This window comes from Mirounga angustirostris, unplaced genomic scaffold (assembly GCF_029215605.1).
Source record: "Mirounga angustirostris isolate CCGP_5_RB_7025 unplaced genomic scaffold, mMirAng1.0.hap1 SCAF_10, whole genome shotgun sequence".
Lineage (NCBI taxonomy): Eukaryota > Metazoa > Chordata > Mammalia > Carnivora > Phocidae > Mirounga > Mirounga angustirostris.
The window spans coordinates 50,681,913-50,698,083 of NW_026991718.1; the positions used below are offsets into that span (position 1 = coordinate 50,681,913).

A 16,171-nucleotide genomic window follows, 5' to 3' on the forward strand; every position below is an offset into this window, starting at 1 on the left:
ACCGAGGAAGAGGGAAACAGGAAGGGAGAGCGGAAGAGGAGAAGGCGAACAAGGCTCAGGAAGGGGGGAGATTCTTACTCTACCCTGACAGAAAGACAGACTGGGCAGCTGGGGAAGGAAGTCCTCCCCTCATGCATGCTCTCTGCAAGGACCCAGGTCTCCCAGACGTCACCAAAGCCTCAAAGACACAGGGCAAGAGTCCCGATTCCCCCCACTGGAGCTCCCAGAGAGGACTGCTCCAGACGGGCATAAAGCCTGGGGGGAGGAGAAATCATGTCACCCAACAAAGTGGTCCCAGCCCAAGGCACTGCCACCTAGGCCCCCCCACTGCAGCCCCTTCTGCCAATCCCGCCTTCAGATGCTAGCTCAGTGTCACCTCTTCCAGGAAGCCATCCCCACAGTCCTCCATCCGCTCTGGGAGCCATCAGCACAGCATGGGCAGATGTCATTCCCGGACACTCTGTCTCCCACACAGGCATGGGATACACTGGCCAGAGGCACTCCCCACCAGAAAGGCCATCCCTAAACCATCCTTCAGAGTCACAGAAGCCTCTTACCTGGTCCTGCCCCTGGCTCCCCAACGCACACCCGCCGGTGGCCACACAGTTTCCTAACAAAGCCATCTGCCCTGTCTGCTCCCAGACTTTTGAAGGCTCCCGTGGCCAGCGGCCCAGAATCGAAGCTGCCAGCGTGCCTTCTCACAGCCCTCAGGGAGAGCTTGTGCACTCTTCACGGGGACCAGGCTGGGAGCCTGGAGGGGGCCTAGCGGGGGCATACAAGGCAGGAGCTTGGCCACAGCAAAGACGGGAGACTCTGCTAAGGCCTCGGGCTTCCTGCAGGCCCCGCAGCTGCAGCTGGACTGACCTGTCCCTGGGGATTCTGGAAACCACATAGGACCCAGGACCTCGGCATGAGGCTTAGCCTTCAAGTGCACGGAAAGTGGCCCAGCCATGGAGCCCCAGGTCTGGGGTCGGGGCCCCTGAGAATAAGGGGGTCCACAAGATCATCTTCTGGGGTCATTCCCTAGACCGGCTGTTACTCCATTCATCCTGCTGGGCCTCGGACGCTTTGAACCTGCTGACTCAGCCCCGCCCCGCCCCATGCCCAGCAGACCCCCAAGATGAGCTCTGCTCTGGCCCTGCAGACCCATACCCCACCTCAGTCTGTGGCTTGGCTGGCTCTGCAGCAGGACACTTGGCCCTCTCTGGGGTCTGCCCCAAAGCGGCAAATTTTGATTTGCTTCCTGACAATGAGACCACAGCCAGATCCCTGCTCTCGGAATCTGAGCCTTCACTGTTACATATTACAAATCCAGTTATTAAGGACTTTAGCTTTTTTTAATAACTCATCCCTGGGCTGGGTCTTCTTCAGAGCAGGCTGTGGGTTTTGGCCACAAAGTGCTCTCAATCAAGAGAAAGGGCTCCGTGCTGCTTCCCTGGACAGGACTCTGCTCCCCTTTCCAAATCAGCAGTCTTTCACAACTGTGGCCAGAAGCAGGAGGCTGCCTGTCAGGCACAATTATGGCCAGCTCACTTGGCAGACCCCACCTCGGTCTCGGAGCAAAAGGAAGTGAGGTAAGGGGCGCGGGGCCTGCGGATCCCACATCCTGACCCTGCACTTCAAGTCCAAATTGCACTGAAAATGTCAAATGGTGTCCGCTCCCAGCCTGGGGATTCCCTGATGGCAGGAAGTGGCTGCCCTTTTCCCAACCCATCTGACCAGGGTTCTCCTTCCTGTCTCCCTGCCCAGGCCTCAGCCCCTGCTCCCTCCTGAGGACCTGCTCACAGATGTGCAGGAGGCCATAGGGGAACGTGCTCCTCATCCCTCATGGCAAAGGATATAGCCTTACTTCCTCTGGAAGCAAACCCTAATCTTCTTCCAGAACCTAGGAATCCCCAACCCCACCGGCCCCTAAAGCAGCCAGGCCCTAAACTGGTGCTTGGCCCCCTCAGCCAAAGGCACGTTCCCCATTTTCCTGCAACAGTGTCTGGCTAATGCTACCTTCACCAGAAAGGCTTCCTTGACTACTCTGGCCCCTTATGAACATTTTATTCTTGAAAACACGCCACCTGGTACTCAGCCAGACGAGGCTCTATTTCTGCCAGGAGCTCTGGGTGAATCCGGCCTCCAACAGGGCAGCAAGCCGTCTGGGGCCAGAATCACGCCAGGATATACCCCAGGCAGCCCTGGGTCTGCACAGAGTGTGGGGAATGAAATCTAGTCAGGTCCCTAAATGGCAGATGCCCACTGGGGCACCAGGAACCCAGATGGCTCTGGGGCACTTGCCCAGAGGCGGGCCTTCTCCTTCCCTCTGTCCCTGCCCACGCACCCCAGCCACAGGTCACAGCTACAAGGGTCCAGCTCACCTCATCCAGGATTCCTGATGTATCCTGCACCTAGGGCGCACCATGGGATGTTCCATGTCCAGGAGATCGGCAGAAGGAAGAGAGGAGGGGGGGTGGGTAAAAGTTTAGCATTAGTGACAAGGAGCACTAGGCTGGGGCAGAGATCAGCACACCAGAGTGTCACCCTCAGAGAAGCCAACAGAAACCGCCTCCCATCAAGGGTCAGGGCGAGGTGTTCCAGCCAGGCCTTCCACGTGGCTCCTGAGAAGGAAGGTGTGATGGGGTGTCGATGCAGAGACTGGTGGGAGAGGCCAAAGCATAAACCTAGAGCCCAGGCGTCTCTGGAGGGGACGGGAGAAAGGGAAGTGACAGGTGGTGGGAAGGGTCCTAGACCCTGCGCAGCAGCCCCAGGAAGCAGCCAGGCCTGAACCCCCGCCCCCGCCCAAGCTGCTGTTTCTGCTGGAGCACGTGGACCTGGGAGAGGCAAGGAGAAACAACCCGGATCCCCAGAGGCTGGCAGGCCCGAGAGCAGGAGTTAGGACTGGACAGGAGAGAGAGGGGAAGACAAGCCAGGGCGGGGAGCGCGGGAGAAGCAGAGGGTGGAGTGGGGGGCCGGGGGCAAAGGAGGGCCTGCAGGGTAAGAACTGTCTGGAAATTGTGCAGGCTGCCTCGTAAGGGGGGAGGCATCCAAACACAGCCTGAATGACTGCTTCAAGCTGCAGCTGAGCCTGGCGGAGAAGAGTACTTCCCAAATCGAATTAGCAGGGGTGCCAGTAAAGGGTCTGTATTTTCTACCATGACCCCCACATGAGAAGAAAGGGGAGCAGGGAGCAGGGAATGGAGTCCCCACCACTAGCAGAGGGAGGAAAACCAGGTCATGGTGGAAACCAGGAGCTGGGGAAGAGCTTGGGGACTGAACATGCCTCGGAGCCCCTGGAGGGCTCGTGCATACCTGGGGGAGGGAGGGCTGCCCGGTGCCCTCAGGGTGCACTTCAGTCGGTTTGAAGTGGGGCCCAAGACTCAGCATTTCCTACCACACGCCAACGGTTTTCAGTCCCAGCTGCACCTTAAAATCCCCGGGGCAGCACCAAAGGCCACCAGGGCCTGGGTCACTCCCCCAAGAGGTGGCGTTTTGTTTGGTCTGTGGTGCAGCCTGAGCACTGGTGATTTCTCAAGCTGCCCAAGGGAGTCTAATAGGCCACCCTGCTGAGGGACACTGGTCTGGGTGGCCATGAGGTCATTTCATTCTGGGAGTCTGTGATTCTCGGACTTCTCAGGGAAGAAGGGCAGGAAAGGCCAGAGCTGTGCAGGGACCCCAGCCCCTATTCACTCTGCCCCATGGTCCTTCCTCTGCTTGAAGGCAGGATAGTGATGGTGAATGCCTGATCGCCCTTCCCAGCCCGGGGTGGGGTGGGGTGCTGCAAGCCAGAAGGATGGCAATCAGTTAAAGATTTAAAGGCAAGAGAAAGACTTACCTCAAAACCAGGAATATGGTGAATGGCCGGCTAGGGTGCAAAAAAAAGAGAGCTTCAGTCAGGTGCCTGTCACCCAAGGCCCCAGCATCCTGCTTTCTGCCCTGGCCAGGCAAACACATTTCCCACCATAAAATGACACTCATGGAATGTATCAGTGATCAGACAGTGCAGGGGTTTGCAGATTCTATTTCCTGGAGGCCTAGGGACTCTTCAGAGGAGGGTGGAGGTGGTGGGCGACTGCAAAGGGAAGCTGGGTTGGTGGTATGTGGTGCCCCCCTCCAGACACCTCACCCGGAGTAGCCCCATTTCTATCTGGCCTACCTATGGAGGTTCACACCACAGTAAGAGCAAGTTTGGAGAGATGGCTGTAAACCCAAATGCCCTATTTCAGAGCAGGGAAGTGGCTGGCCCTGGGTCACACAGCTAGGCCATGGCAGAGGCAGGACTAGAACAGAGGTCCTGCCTGTACCTGTCCGTGGAGATGCCCCCATCACACTTAAGCCCCCCCAAACCAGATCACAGAGGTCTAACTCCCAGAAACCACTTCAAGTTATGACCCAGGGAAAAATATAGCCAATGACCAATGACCAGAAGGATTCAGGCATTCTAGCACAGTCCAGATTCCAACACTCTCCTTAATAGTGAGAGCACATTGTGCTGGGGTTCAGAAAAGATGGGCAAAGCCAACCCTCAGCAGGAGGCCTGACAGCGGGTGGCTGTTCAGTGTTCCCCACTGACTGCAGGCCCACAGTCAGGGAAGAAGGATATATTGCAGTCCCCTCTCCTCCACTGGGGATCCCCTCCCTGTGCCCCCCATTTTCCCCCACTATGGATGTACTCCCTGCCTAGGCCTCCTGGATCTGGATATGAACCAGCCTCACCTTCTCTCTCTGGATGAGCTCAAAAGAGGCCAGCAGCTCGCCTGCCGGCTGGCTGCCCCTAATCAGCGGGAACCAGGCCAGCCGGGGCATCCGTTCCAGACTGGGCTGACACATGCAGCGTCCCATAAACTCATCTGCACCCTAGACCGGGCATGGAGAAAGAAGAGTCAGCATTTCCCAGTCCAGGGCTCCAAGTGGCCTCAGAGCAATCACCAGAACTATATCTGGCCTCCTGAACTAGAAAGGGACTCAGGAGTCAGGGCAGCCCCCTGGGGCAGAATGCTGCACTCTGCCCCCTGCTTAGAAGAATGTAGGGACAACATGCAAGTAACCTCCGACCACCATTGCTAGATTTGAATTCCCATCGTGGTCAAAAATCCCTCTGTATGTCTAACTAGCCTTCACCTTGATTGAATTTAATCAGGCTCTGAGCTTCTTTGAGACCACAGTAATAGCCCCCTAGCATTTCCCTAAACCCCCTCAGCACAGGAGGTGTTTGACATTTCCAAGGGTTTTGCGTCTCCTTTAAATCCCCCCACTTTCTAGCTGGGGAAACTGATCAAATTCAATGAGTCTTGTTAAAATGATGTTTGATCTTATCAATCATGCTCAGGCACCTTCCATGGCTCCCACTCCCTGGAGGATAGAGCCCACATCTCCTCTGGCATGGAAGGCCCCCCACTGGAGCCCGCTGGCCTCTCCTGCCCTGCCTCATTCTCTCCGCACAACCCCTACTCCAGTCGGCTGGCCTCTGCTGCCCTCTCAGCCCCTGGCCCTCACATGGGCCACTTCCCCCAGCCGCCCTGCCCTCTGCCCATCTCCGCCATCCCCCACAGCCCTGCCCAAGTGTGGCCCCCTGGCGTGGCCCCCATGACCTCACTGGCCTGTGACTCCAGCCTTGGGATTAGCTTCCCCAAGGGGGCAGCAGCAGGACCGGGGTCTCAGCCAGATGGTGCTGCAGGCCTTCCAAGCCCCGGTGCGTCGCCCAAGGCCCTCATCTGGAGAGATCCGAGCAGAACTGGGAGGGACCAGTGTCTGCAGTCATGCCACTGCTGGGGACGTCCCCAAGGGCCACTCCAGAGTGGCCAGCACCTCCTGCATGAATGCCTACGCGGCAGGTAATAGTCCAGCATCAACCACTCAGTGTGGACAGCAGCATGGTGGGGGGAGAGGTCCCGGATGCCCCTCTGGCCCGGTGTTGCCCCATTAGTTGCAGGTCATGGAGAGGTGGTGGGGAGGGGAGCCTGGGCAGCCAGGCCAGCAGGAGGAGCTCGAGACAATGGGTGTTTGCCAACAGGTACAGAGTCATCTGACTATGTTAACAATGCACACAGCCTCTGCTCTCCCCCAGGACCCTAGAGCTCAACCACCCAGAAGAAGCCATGGCTCTTCTCCCCCTGGGATCCTCTTAGACCCTGGCCTGCTGGAGAGAGACAGGGTCAGAGCAACACTTGCAAAAGAGGAGGTGGGATGCTACTGGAAGAAAGACGGTGTGCTTGCCAGCCTCCTGCCCCCTCCCCCCAGTATTAGCACTTACACCTGCTCCCCTGCCCAGTCCCCTGGCCCAGCACATCCTGGTCCTCCTGCCTCTCTCTTCTTCCTGCCCCAAAGGTGCCAGGCCCTGTGCTCTTCCCCAGACAGTCCCAAATAGACTCTTGCTCCAGGTGCTCATTCCCCTCCCAGAGCCAAGGGAAGAGCTCTTAGGTGGGCCTCCCCAGCTCAGGCCTGCCATTGCCTACCGCCAGCTGGCCCCCTCCACCCAGTGGGACACCCTAAATAGCATCACCTTGCCCCACCCCCTGGTTGCCACACCTTCCCAGGGCACCTGACATCCAGCCATGGCAACTCTTTCTGGAAACATCTTCCAAACCCTGTTCCTCCCCTTTTATCCACTGCCACCCTACCCAAACCAGGCCGGGCCCCTCTGCCAAACATCTGTCAGCCAACCCAGTCTCTGCCTTCTCTCTTCTTTTCAAAATGTTGCTCAACCCCCTCACTCCCTTCTCCCCTGGCCTTGTACTCCTTTCTCCTCCTTCCCAGCCTGCCCTCTGCTCTCCTCAGTCTCCCCTTGCCCCATGCTGTGCTGGAACGCCCCTCTGCCTGGCCCTAACACCCCAATCGTGTTTCCTTCAGGGCCTGGGTCTTCCCCACAGCCTTCCCTCAAGTGCCAGCCCCGGGCTATCTCTCCCTCCTGGCCATCTAGAGCTGCGCTGTCCAGTACCTGAGGCAATTCACATATAAAGTTTAATTAATCAAGACTAAAAATGAAAAGGGAGTTTCTCGGTTGCGCTAGCCACTTTTTAGCTGCTCAACGGCCACCTGTGGTGAGTGGCTCCCATTCTGAACAGCACAGCCACAGAGCTTGGCCGGCACGACCGGAGGTTCTGCTGGACAGCTCTGGACGAGGGCCCTGCCTGTGCCGCCGCAGGGGTCTCTGCTCGGCGGGGCCTTCTCGGCTCCCACCTGCACAGGGAACACCAAGTGCCGGCCACTCCGCCCAGCACAGGAGCGCTCCATAACTGTGGAGTCAACGCAGCTCTCAGATGGGGAGAGAGGGCTCCTGGCCTAGGGCCTCAGAAGCAAGTTAGAGGCAGAGAAACCCTCTCCCTGCCGTAAGCACAGCACACGTGTGAGCAATCCCTTTTTAATTGCTCTAGGATAGTTTTAAGGGCTCCGTAGCCTGTGGGGCCAGGGGAGAGGCCAGGCCCTCCTGTGGGGTCTCCTCCCCGTGGGGTCCTCCCCATCCCCCACGCCCCGGCTCCTGGAGGGCGTGGGCAGCGAGGGGCCGAGGGAGGAAGGCAGGCTGACTCACGTAGGTGTCATGGTCATACAGCTCCACCACAATACTAGGCGGACGCTCGGCGACGCTGGCCGGCTCCCCGAAGATCTCAATCTCATAGAAGATGAGCGTCTGGTCCCAGGTGGGGTTCAGAGTGTTCTTCACCACTGCCGTCTTCTGGCTCTGGTGCAGGAAGGACACTATGGCGTAGGGGTCTGGGGGGGCCAGGCACAGGGAAGGGGCGGGCAGGACACAGCACAGACCGTGAGAGTTGTCTGCTCAAGAGTCCTGTGGGCCACAGAGCTGGAGCAGAGCCGTGGCTCCTGCCCTGGAGCAACAATCTACAGGTCAGAGCCCATTTCCCCAGTGCCCCCCACCCCCACACCCAGCCCCAGCCCTCTCTAAGGCCAGCTGGTGGGCCACAGTGGAGAAATGGAGCCGAGGCCCAGGAGAGCGGGCTCTGGGCTACTTCCTGGGCTGGCCACCGGGGGCCAGGTCCTGCTAGACGAAGTGGATGCCCAGATGGTGCATTCCTTTATTCACCCAGCGAGCATTAATTGAGTGCCTTCTGCATGCCAGGCCAAGAGCTAGGTGCTAGGGGCTGAGAATATAATTGGAGCAACACCCTAGTCCACACAAGCAACCATCAAACTACAATTGGGATCAGCGCTTTGAAGAGTGACTCTAAGTCGCAGTGGCGTATGAGAGAGGGGGGTCTATCTTCCTAGAGGAAGGGTGAGTACAGCAGCTGTGCGCTCAGACCGGGGTGCCTAGGCCTGCCTTTCAGCAAGCCCACGCCGGCAGCCACATGGACAACAAACAGCCTGGAGGGGGCAGGACCAGTTCCGAGGCCTCTCCAGGGATTCAGGTGGAGATGGTGGTGCTCAGATGGGCGAGCGCACCAGAGGGAAGCCCATGGACTCCAGAGCTGTTCAGCAGTGGGTCATGTGACAGGATCCCTAAGGTCCCTACAGCTCCCTGCTGCCCCAAACCGTTGTGCAGCCTGTCTGCCCCAGCCACGCCTGGAGGGGGGGAGAAGCCCACCCACTAGTCATTCCCCCCGCCTGCTCCCAAAGGGAAGTTAGTGTCACTAGAGGAGATTCGATGGCCATGGCTCTCAAATGTGAGCATGCAGCCGAATCACCTAGAAGGCTTTACCCAGACTGCTGGGCCCCACCCCCAGAGACGTGTTCATCAGGTCTGGGATGGGGCCTGAGAATTTGCATTTCTAACAAGTTCCCAGACGGCACAGGTGCTGTCCTCCAGGGCCACACTTGGGGAACCAGTGCAGGAGAAAGGCCTATGGAACTGAGTGCACGTAATCTGGGACAGGGGCAAAGGGCTTGGAGGAGGGGCTCCTCCAACTTCTCCCACGAGGATATCAGAGCCGAGCAGGGTCCAGTTTGCTGCCATTTTGTAAGACTCAGAGTGCCAGATGCTGAAGGACAAGCAAGTCCAGAGACGCAGGAACCTGGCAGCTGGATGCTAGATGTCTGGGAGGGCTGAGCCCAACTGCCCTCACATGTACTCTCCACCCTTGGCCCCCGCTCCAGCCTGCAGCACCCTGCCTCCTCGAGCCTCCCAGTTTAGCCCCAGCTGTGTGACCCTAGACCCTAGACCCTCAGTGCTAGAGGTCCGGTGCTGGGATGTCCAACTGTAATCCTGGGACTGGGATGGGGAGACAGCAGTTCCTCAGAAAGGGAGGGCAGCAGGATGGTTCCTTGGCCTAAAGGAGACCAAATGGCACACTATGGCCATTGTACAGGAGGTGGCAGAGAGTGACCCTAGAAGAGGCGGGAAGGTTGGGGAGGACTCCCAGCAAGAGATGGGGGGAGTAGGGTCCAAGATTCTGATTGTTGGCCATTGGCTAATTTTAAGGGTGGGGGAGATCTAAGCTAGGAGGCAGATGCCATGGGCACTCAATGGCTGAATAATGTTGGGTTTGGCTAACAGGAGGTAGCCGCCAGCATGGAACCAGGCTTCAGGCACAAAAGCCACAGTAGAGTCAATCCTGGAGGGCTTCCTGAAGGAATCTGGTTTTGAACCTGATTCGGGGGGTAGAAGAGGGCAGTGCAAGGCCCTTGACAGGGAAAGGGGCAGAGGAGACATGCCCACCCGTCTTGCCACCCCCATCTGGTGGAAACCTCCCTGACACGGGGCTCCCCCTTCCATGCACCAGCCCTGCTAGGGCTGGCCCCAAGCACTTCCCCTCCTGCCCCTGGCAGGGCCCAACGGCGTCTGTGCATTTAATGAAACCGTCTGGCTGTGATACCATCAGCTCCAAGCTCGGCAGAGAACCTCTCCCTGGTTCCAGTAAGGGAAAGAGGGCGCGTTCCGATAAATAAAACCATATTAGAGAGCCGGCGAAAAAGCCCCTTTTGTTCCAACCCCCCATGCTTCCCAACGCTTTGTTTTTATAAGCGCCAGGGCCCCAGACCGAGCGCGTTTACACAAAGATCACAATTGCACATTGTAGCGGCTGTGAACGCTGTATTGGTGTTGGCAGCACCCCCCACGCTGCCCCCACCCCAAGCCGACTCCTTCCAGCAGCCCCAGCAGCCCAAGCAATGAGCTCAGCGCTGGGGGAACGGGGAGGGGGTGGCTTTCAAACAAAAATCACCCAGACCCACACACGCGCCCCGCCCGCCCAGGGGAGGAAAAAACACACAACAAAGGCATTGTAAAGAGCAGGCCTGGAGGCCTGGGGCCTCAGACACTGGGCTACTGTGTGCTGGGGCCCGGCTTCTCCCCCCACAGGGCCCAGCCCCTCCAAAAAAAAGAAACAAGGGGGGCGGTGGTGTTGCTGAAGCAAGGTGGTCAGATGAGGGAAAGCCAGACAGACGCACAGACACATCCCTCTTCCTGGAAAGCCCAGAGGAGGCGGCAGCCGATCCCAAGGAGAGGTGGAGGGGAAGGTAAGGGGCTGGTTCTTCTCTGTCCACTCCAGCCTAGCACTCTTCCCAGGGCCACTCCCATAGAAGAGGGGCAGCATTGGCCTTTGAGCCTCACCCACCAAGCCACACAGAGCTGAAGGGGAAAGTGGCTGGACTGGAGCTCTCTGGGGACCATTAGCGCCCTAGGCAGCTCCAGCGGTGAACACACATGGTTCTATGGGATGCCATCACCTCGAGAGGCCCCAGGCAGGTGGTTCTTTTGCTGGACCTGAGCTCTGCTGCTCAGACCTTCCTAGAGTTTTCCTAGACCTTAACAATACACTAAGCCCTCCTCCTAGGCCCTCCCACCTTCCCAGCTCAGACCACCGGGATAGGAGACAGGGCAGGCAGCATCATCCCACTCATCAGAAGAAAGAGCTGTGCCCCATGAAGACAAAGTTACTAGCCCATGCTCACATGTGACCAGGGCTAGACCCCCTGACTCCCAGTCTAGTGCTCTGTCCACCATGCCATGCTCTTTGGGAAAGAACCCTTAAGAGAGAGGGGAGTAGTGCAAATGAAAACTACAATATAGCAATTTTTCCTATTAAATTAAGAAAAATTGTTTGGAATTATAAAACCCAGTGTTGGCAAATATTTGATGAAATAGGTACTCTCCTTTATTGCTGGAAGCAATTCAGGAAAGCAACTGGGCAGTATGCCCTAAAAAAACATAAAAATGTTTATACCTTGCTTCCTATATTCCTGGGAATCATCCAAATTAGCCAAAAAGCTGTATGTACAGAGATGTTCACTCCAGCATTATTTGTAATCCAGCATTCATTCACTCTGTAATTATTGACTGACCAGCACGTGATGGGTAAGCACAGTACTAGGGATATGAAAATGAAGAAGACACAATCTAGGCTCTCAAGATCATGACCACTGGTTGGAAATGGTAACTATAGGGCAGTTATAATCCAAGGTGATGTGCAACTTACTCAGGGAATGAATACGGTGCTGGGGGCGGGGGATACCCCACAGAGCCTGGCAGTATCAAGTCAGTCATCCCAAAGGGGGTCTCCTACCCTGAGTCTCCAGAATAAGGAGTAACCAAGGCACACCAAGGGAAAGGGGGCATGCTAGACATCTAGCATGGCATGCACGAAGACACCAAAGAGCATGGGCTTTTGGGAAACAGCAAGTAGTTGGTCTGGCTGAGGGGAAGAAGGGAGCACCCAGGGCAGTGGGGATGAAAGAGGGAGGAGGACATAGGGCAGCTCACAAAGGTCCCAGATCCGAGCTGAGCAATCTGGACTGAATCCTACAGATCAGTGTTTCCCAAAATGTGTGCTTCATAAACGTGAGTTCTCTGGGGAGCTAGTGAGTGCTTAAACACGTCAAAGAGGCTCCTTTCCTGCAGCCATCCCAAAGCCTCTCAATGCCACTGTGCATTGTAAATCTGGAAGCATGCAGTGTTCCCCAGTCTCCCTTGCCCAGGAACCCTGTTTAAGTGGAGCATTTCACAAGCCTCCAATGCACTTTGGAAAACAGCTCCATGAGCTCAACAGGAGAATTCCCCCAGCCAGAGCCAACCTTAACAGAAAGCCATGCTTCAAGAGGGAGTGGGCCACAACTGGAGTCCAGACATAGTAAGCCCCAAAGCAAGAGGTCCCCAGCTCCACCCAAGACAGAGTCTGGATCGGGGTGAAAACTAAAGCACTCTCCCCACCGAGGTGACCTCACTGTGGCCTGCCCTGGAGTAACACCTCTCAGGACCACCTTCCTGGCACACATCTTTGATCTCCCAGGAACCATGAAGCCAACGAAGAGGGCACAGGACCTTCTGCTGTCTTTTTTTTTTTTTTTTTTTTTATTTGAGACAGAGAGAATGAGAGACAGAGAGCATGAGAGGGAGGAGGGTCAGAGGGAGAAGCAGACTCCCTGCCGAGCAGGGAGCCCGATGCGGAACTCGATCCTGGGACTCCAGGATCATGACCTGAGCCGAAGGCAGTCGCTTAACCAACTGAGCCACCCAGGCGCCCCGACCTTCTGCTGTCTTAACAGATACCCCACTCTGGTAAATTAGTAACTTGGCATCTAGTCTACTTACCACCTCTCATTTACTCGGTTAACCAAGGCAGGCCCCCTGAGCCCACTGACCTGTGAGACCCTCCAAGAGGAGTTTCTGACTCCCCCAGGCTAAGGGCCGTCTTCTGATACGTAGCAACCTCACAACAGAGCTGCCCATGGGTTGTCCGTCTTAATGGGAGCTCTGTAAGCAGAGCCTATGTTTCCCTCAAACCACAGCTCTGGCTCCCAGCTAGAGGAGGGAGCAAAGCAGAATGCCCTGGGGAACAGCTTGGCAAAGCAGACAGGTTCCTTCCTGATTTCCTTTAAGAAATATCAGTCTCCAATAAAGAGCAGCTCAGCTCAGACTGTGGTTTGAGGAATCGATGCTGCCCATTAGATACAATGTGGAGGACATACAGTGATTTCTAAGTCCTCCAGCATCATATCTTTTCCATTCAAATGGAATTCAGTGCATACTATGGATGCTCACCGAGTAGGGGCAACCCCAACCCAGTATCAAAGAGAAGTCATTTGAATTAAGCATCAATTTACATTTCTTAATGCCTAATTGCTACCCAGGCCACGCAGCCTCACAACCACAAGCCACACACATCCTTCCAGTGTCTGGAGAATTGAGGCTGGCTATATATTCAAACCCCACCTGAGGCAGAGCCCTCAGGCAGCCTGGACAGAACATCTCCACAAGCCTCCCTTTCCTGCCTGAGTTTAATATTATTCAACAAGTGTTTCCTAGGCAGGTCTTGTGTGTCCCATCCCCCCCCCCCAAACCCTTGGCCAGAGAGAAGGAAGCAGACATGGCCCCAGCCTTTGGGCAGCCCCAAGACCCACCCCTCAGGGGACAAGTGAGGAGCGCAGCTCGGGGCCATGGGAGCCCACTGCTGCAGGAAAGGCCCAGAGCACCACAGGTCAGAGTCAAAGGAGCACCTTCTGGAAGAAAGCCCTCCTCCCTGCCCCAGACACTCAGCAGGCAGGCTGGAGGATGATCCCAGCAACAGATGCTGCGCTAGACCCTCCCCTGGCCCCAGACATTCCGGATTCACACATGAGTTTCCTCTGAGAAGTGCCAGCCGGTGGCCACGCACAGACTCCGGCCGCCAGCCGCCCCAGGGTCAGTGCCAGCAGAGAAATTGCTTTGGTTTAGGGTTTGGGAGTGAAAATAAACACTCTGGGTTTTATAGGTTCACCCATGTTGGCAGCTGGTCAATCAGGCCTTTCATTCAGAAGCCAGCGGCCTCTGAGGAAGCCCTGGGCAGTGCCCTCAAAGCTCAAGGGATGTTTATCTGGGGGAGGGGGTGGGGCTGGGATGGAAAGTGTGACATCTCCCGCAGGCCAGCACCAGGCTGACCCTGCCTGTGGTCCCCGGGGGTGCGTGCCGCCTCCCAGCACGGGTTCCTTGGGACAAGGGGCTCCCTCCCTGCAGCGTCCTCAGCCAGCCCAGCCCAAGGAGGACAAAGGCCCCCCACTCCTCGCCACGTGCCCACACAAGCCCGCCGCCTGCACCCCTACCTCTCACACCCCACCAAGGAAGAAGCAAGGCTGTGGATGATGAGTCCACCTCTTGTCTCTCGGCATACATTCCAATGGTCAGCAAGCATTCTGACAGGTTCCCAGCAAGGGCCAGGTGCACATATCCACCCCTGGTCCACCAGTCCCTGCATGTGGGTTTTGCATATGCTTTTCAGAGGGTGCGTCAGGACCCGGGACCCAAAGCACAGAAGAGAAATTGCTCCATCTACCATGTGCCTGGCTGCCCAGGGCTGGAAAACAGGTCACTGAGAGGAGAGAGTGCGGGGGAAACACAGCTGCTGGGCGTGAGGCATGAGGGTGGTCCCCCACGTTGGGGAGGAGCAGGGCCCAGAGGAGGACAGGCAGGTGGCTATGAGCTACAGTGCCATCCTAGGAACAGAAGGTCACTGTCACAGAAGAATTCACTTCTACTCAAGTAAGTAGAAAGCACTTGGAGAGTGGTATGTCACTTGTCAGCTACTGGACCTCAAGCAATTTAGTTAAGCTATCTGCGTCTCTGTCTCCTCACCTGTAAAATGGGGACGTGAAACTCCTACCTCACAGGAGAGATATGAGGGTCACATGCACCAAGGCCAGTAAAATGCCCGGGCTCACAGTGAGAACTCAGTCAGTGTTCGTTCTTTAGACCAAGTGCAGGTTCAAGGACAAGACAAAGCCCCTTCCTGGAGGAGCTCACAGTCATAGTGGGAAAGACAGACAGCAATTGATCTGCGCAGGGGTCAGGGCTCTGAGAGAGGTGTTGGTGGGGCGCCGGCCAAGTGTCAAGGAAGGACCAACCATCTGGGCTTGGGGTGGAGTCAGAGCATCTGGGCTGGGTCTTAAAGAATGAGTAGGAGTTTGCTGGGTTAAAAGTAGGGAGGGAATGCATTCTAGGCAGAGAAAACACTGAGCACAAAGGCCAGGAAGAGCTCCACAAACATTGACAAAAGTTGGTGAGGCCAGAACTAATCGTTAGAGGTGAACTAGGGAAAGATGCACCTGGCAAGGTCCACGGGGGTCCGATCCACAAAGGAGCCGTCTGCCAGGCTGAGAGCTGGGGATTTCTCTCCCAGGGTCTACTTTGGAAATCAGAGTAGTGACATGACCAGATGTCTCTGAGGCAGTACGGAAGGTGAGGGGGGCCAGGACATGAGAAGGGGTGAGGCCAGTTCTCGGGAACATCTCCAAGAGAGATTCAGAAGCCAGAATCCACAGGACTGGATGACTGATGGTTTCCAAACTGAGAGACAATAGACATGTGCTAATGAGACGCCAGGACCAAGGTAGGCAAGGAGGGGAGGGCTGGATCGGGGGAGGGAGGCACAAGGAGTTCCGTTTGGACGGGAGAACTGAGGAGCCAGTGAGGCATCCAGGGGGAGATGCCTAAGACGTGGCTGGACTCAAGGGGCTCCCATGAACTAAAGGCCTGGAAGCTTCTCTGATATGGGTGGTCCATGGAGCCAGGGAAGGTGAGGGCACCCCAGTGCCTGGAGAAGGGGACACAGACAGACCGTCAGGACCATCAGACTTAGAGGGCTGGGGACCCCTGAGTTGGAGCAGGTAGAGCTGCAGCAGGAGGCTGCAGGAGACCCCAGAGAGAGAAGCATCCTGGGGGTCAAGGCCAGAGGGGCTTTCAGGAGATGATGGTCAACAAAGCCAGACCCTGCAGAAGGGTCAAGCAGGCCACCTGAGAACCAGAAAGCACAGTGACCCTGGCAACGCCAGCCACTTCCACAAATCCCACAAACACAGCCACAGCTCCCACGCACAGGAGAAGCCTGGGCCACGTTCTCGAAGGCCTGTTGGCTCAGCAACGAGCTCTCAATCCCTGGTCCCTGGATCCCCTCCCACCTACCAGAAAAAGAGTCCTTGTCCATCGAGGGCAGGTCCCGAGCCTGGTACATATAGCAGCGTAGGTGGTAACGGTTCCCATCTGCACCAAGGAAGAAACAGAGATGCCAAGTGAGGGGCTCGGGGTGGCTAAGAGCTGTGGCTGGGCCAAGGGGAGAATCTACCCTAGGGAGGGCAATAGATGAAGGGTCTGAGCCATAGAAAAGGCACATGTCACACTTTGCGGGAGTGAGCCGCTCACAGGATCAGAACAGACCGCAGCTCAAAGGTAGACACCTGAGTGTCGTGTCCTTGGGCCTGGTGAGAGCTGGGGAGAAGGGGATGGAGGAGAAGCCAAATAAATGATGGGGGCAGCCAGAATGCACAG

At 56.8% G+C, this 16,171-nt stretch overlaps 1 protein-coding gene across 23 annotated transcripts in view; it reads right to left on the bottom strand.

Moving 5' to 3' along the window:
- Positions 1-16,171, bottom strand: part of DYSF (dysferlin) — a 205,016-nt gene that overhangs the window by 72,861 nt on the left and 115,984 nt on the right. For all 23 annotated transcript variants that reach the window (XR_010405596.1, XM_064572348.1, XM_064572350.1 and 20 more), the window contains 5 exons: positions 15,809-15,886; positions 7,514-7,695; positions 4,702-4,842; positions 3,821-3,850; positions 2,367-2,396 (listed from right to left, as the gene is read on the bottom strand). Coding sequence is in view for 22 of the 23 variants with exons in the window: in XM_064572348.1 (XP_064428418.1) it covers positions 2,367-2,396; positions 3,821-3,850; positions 4,702-4,842; positions 7,514-7,695; positions 15,809-15,886 (461 nt within the window). In the remaining variant the exon portion in view is untranslated. The remainder of the gene's footprint in view (positions 1-2,366; positions 2,397-3,820; positions 3,851-4,701; positions 4,843-7,513; positions 7,696-15,808; positions 15,887-16,171) is intronic.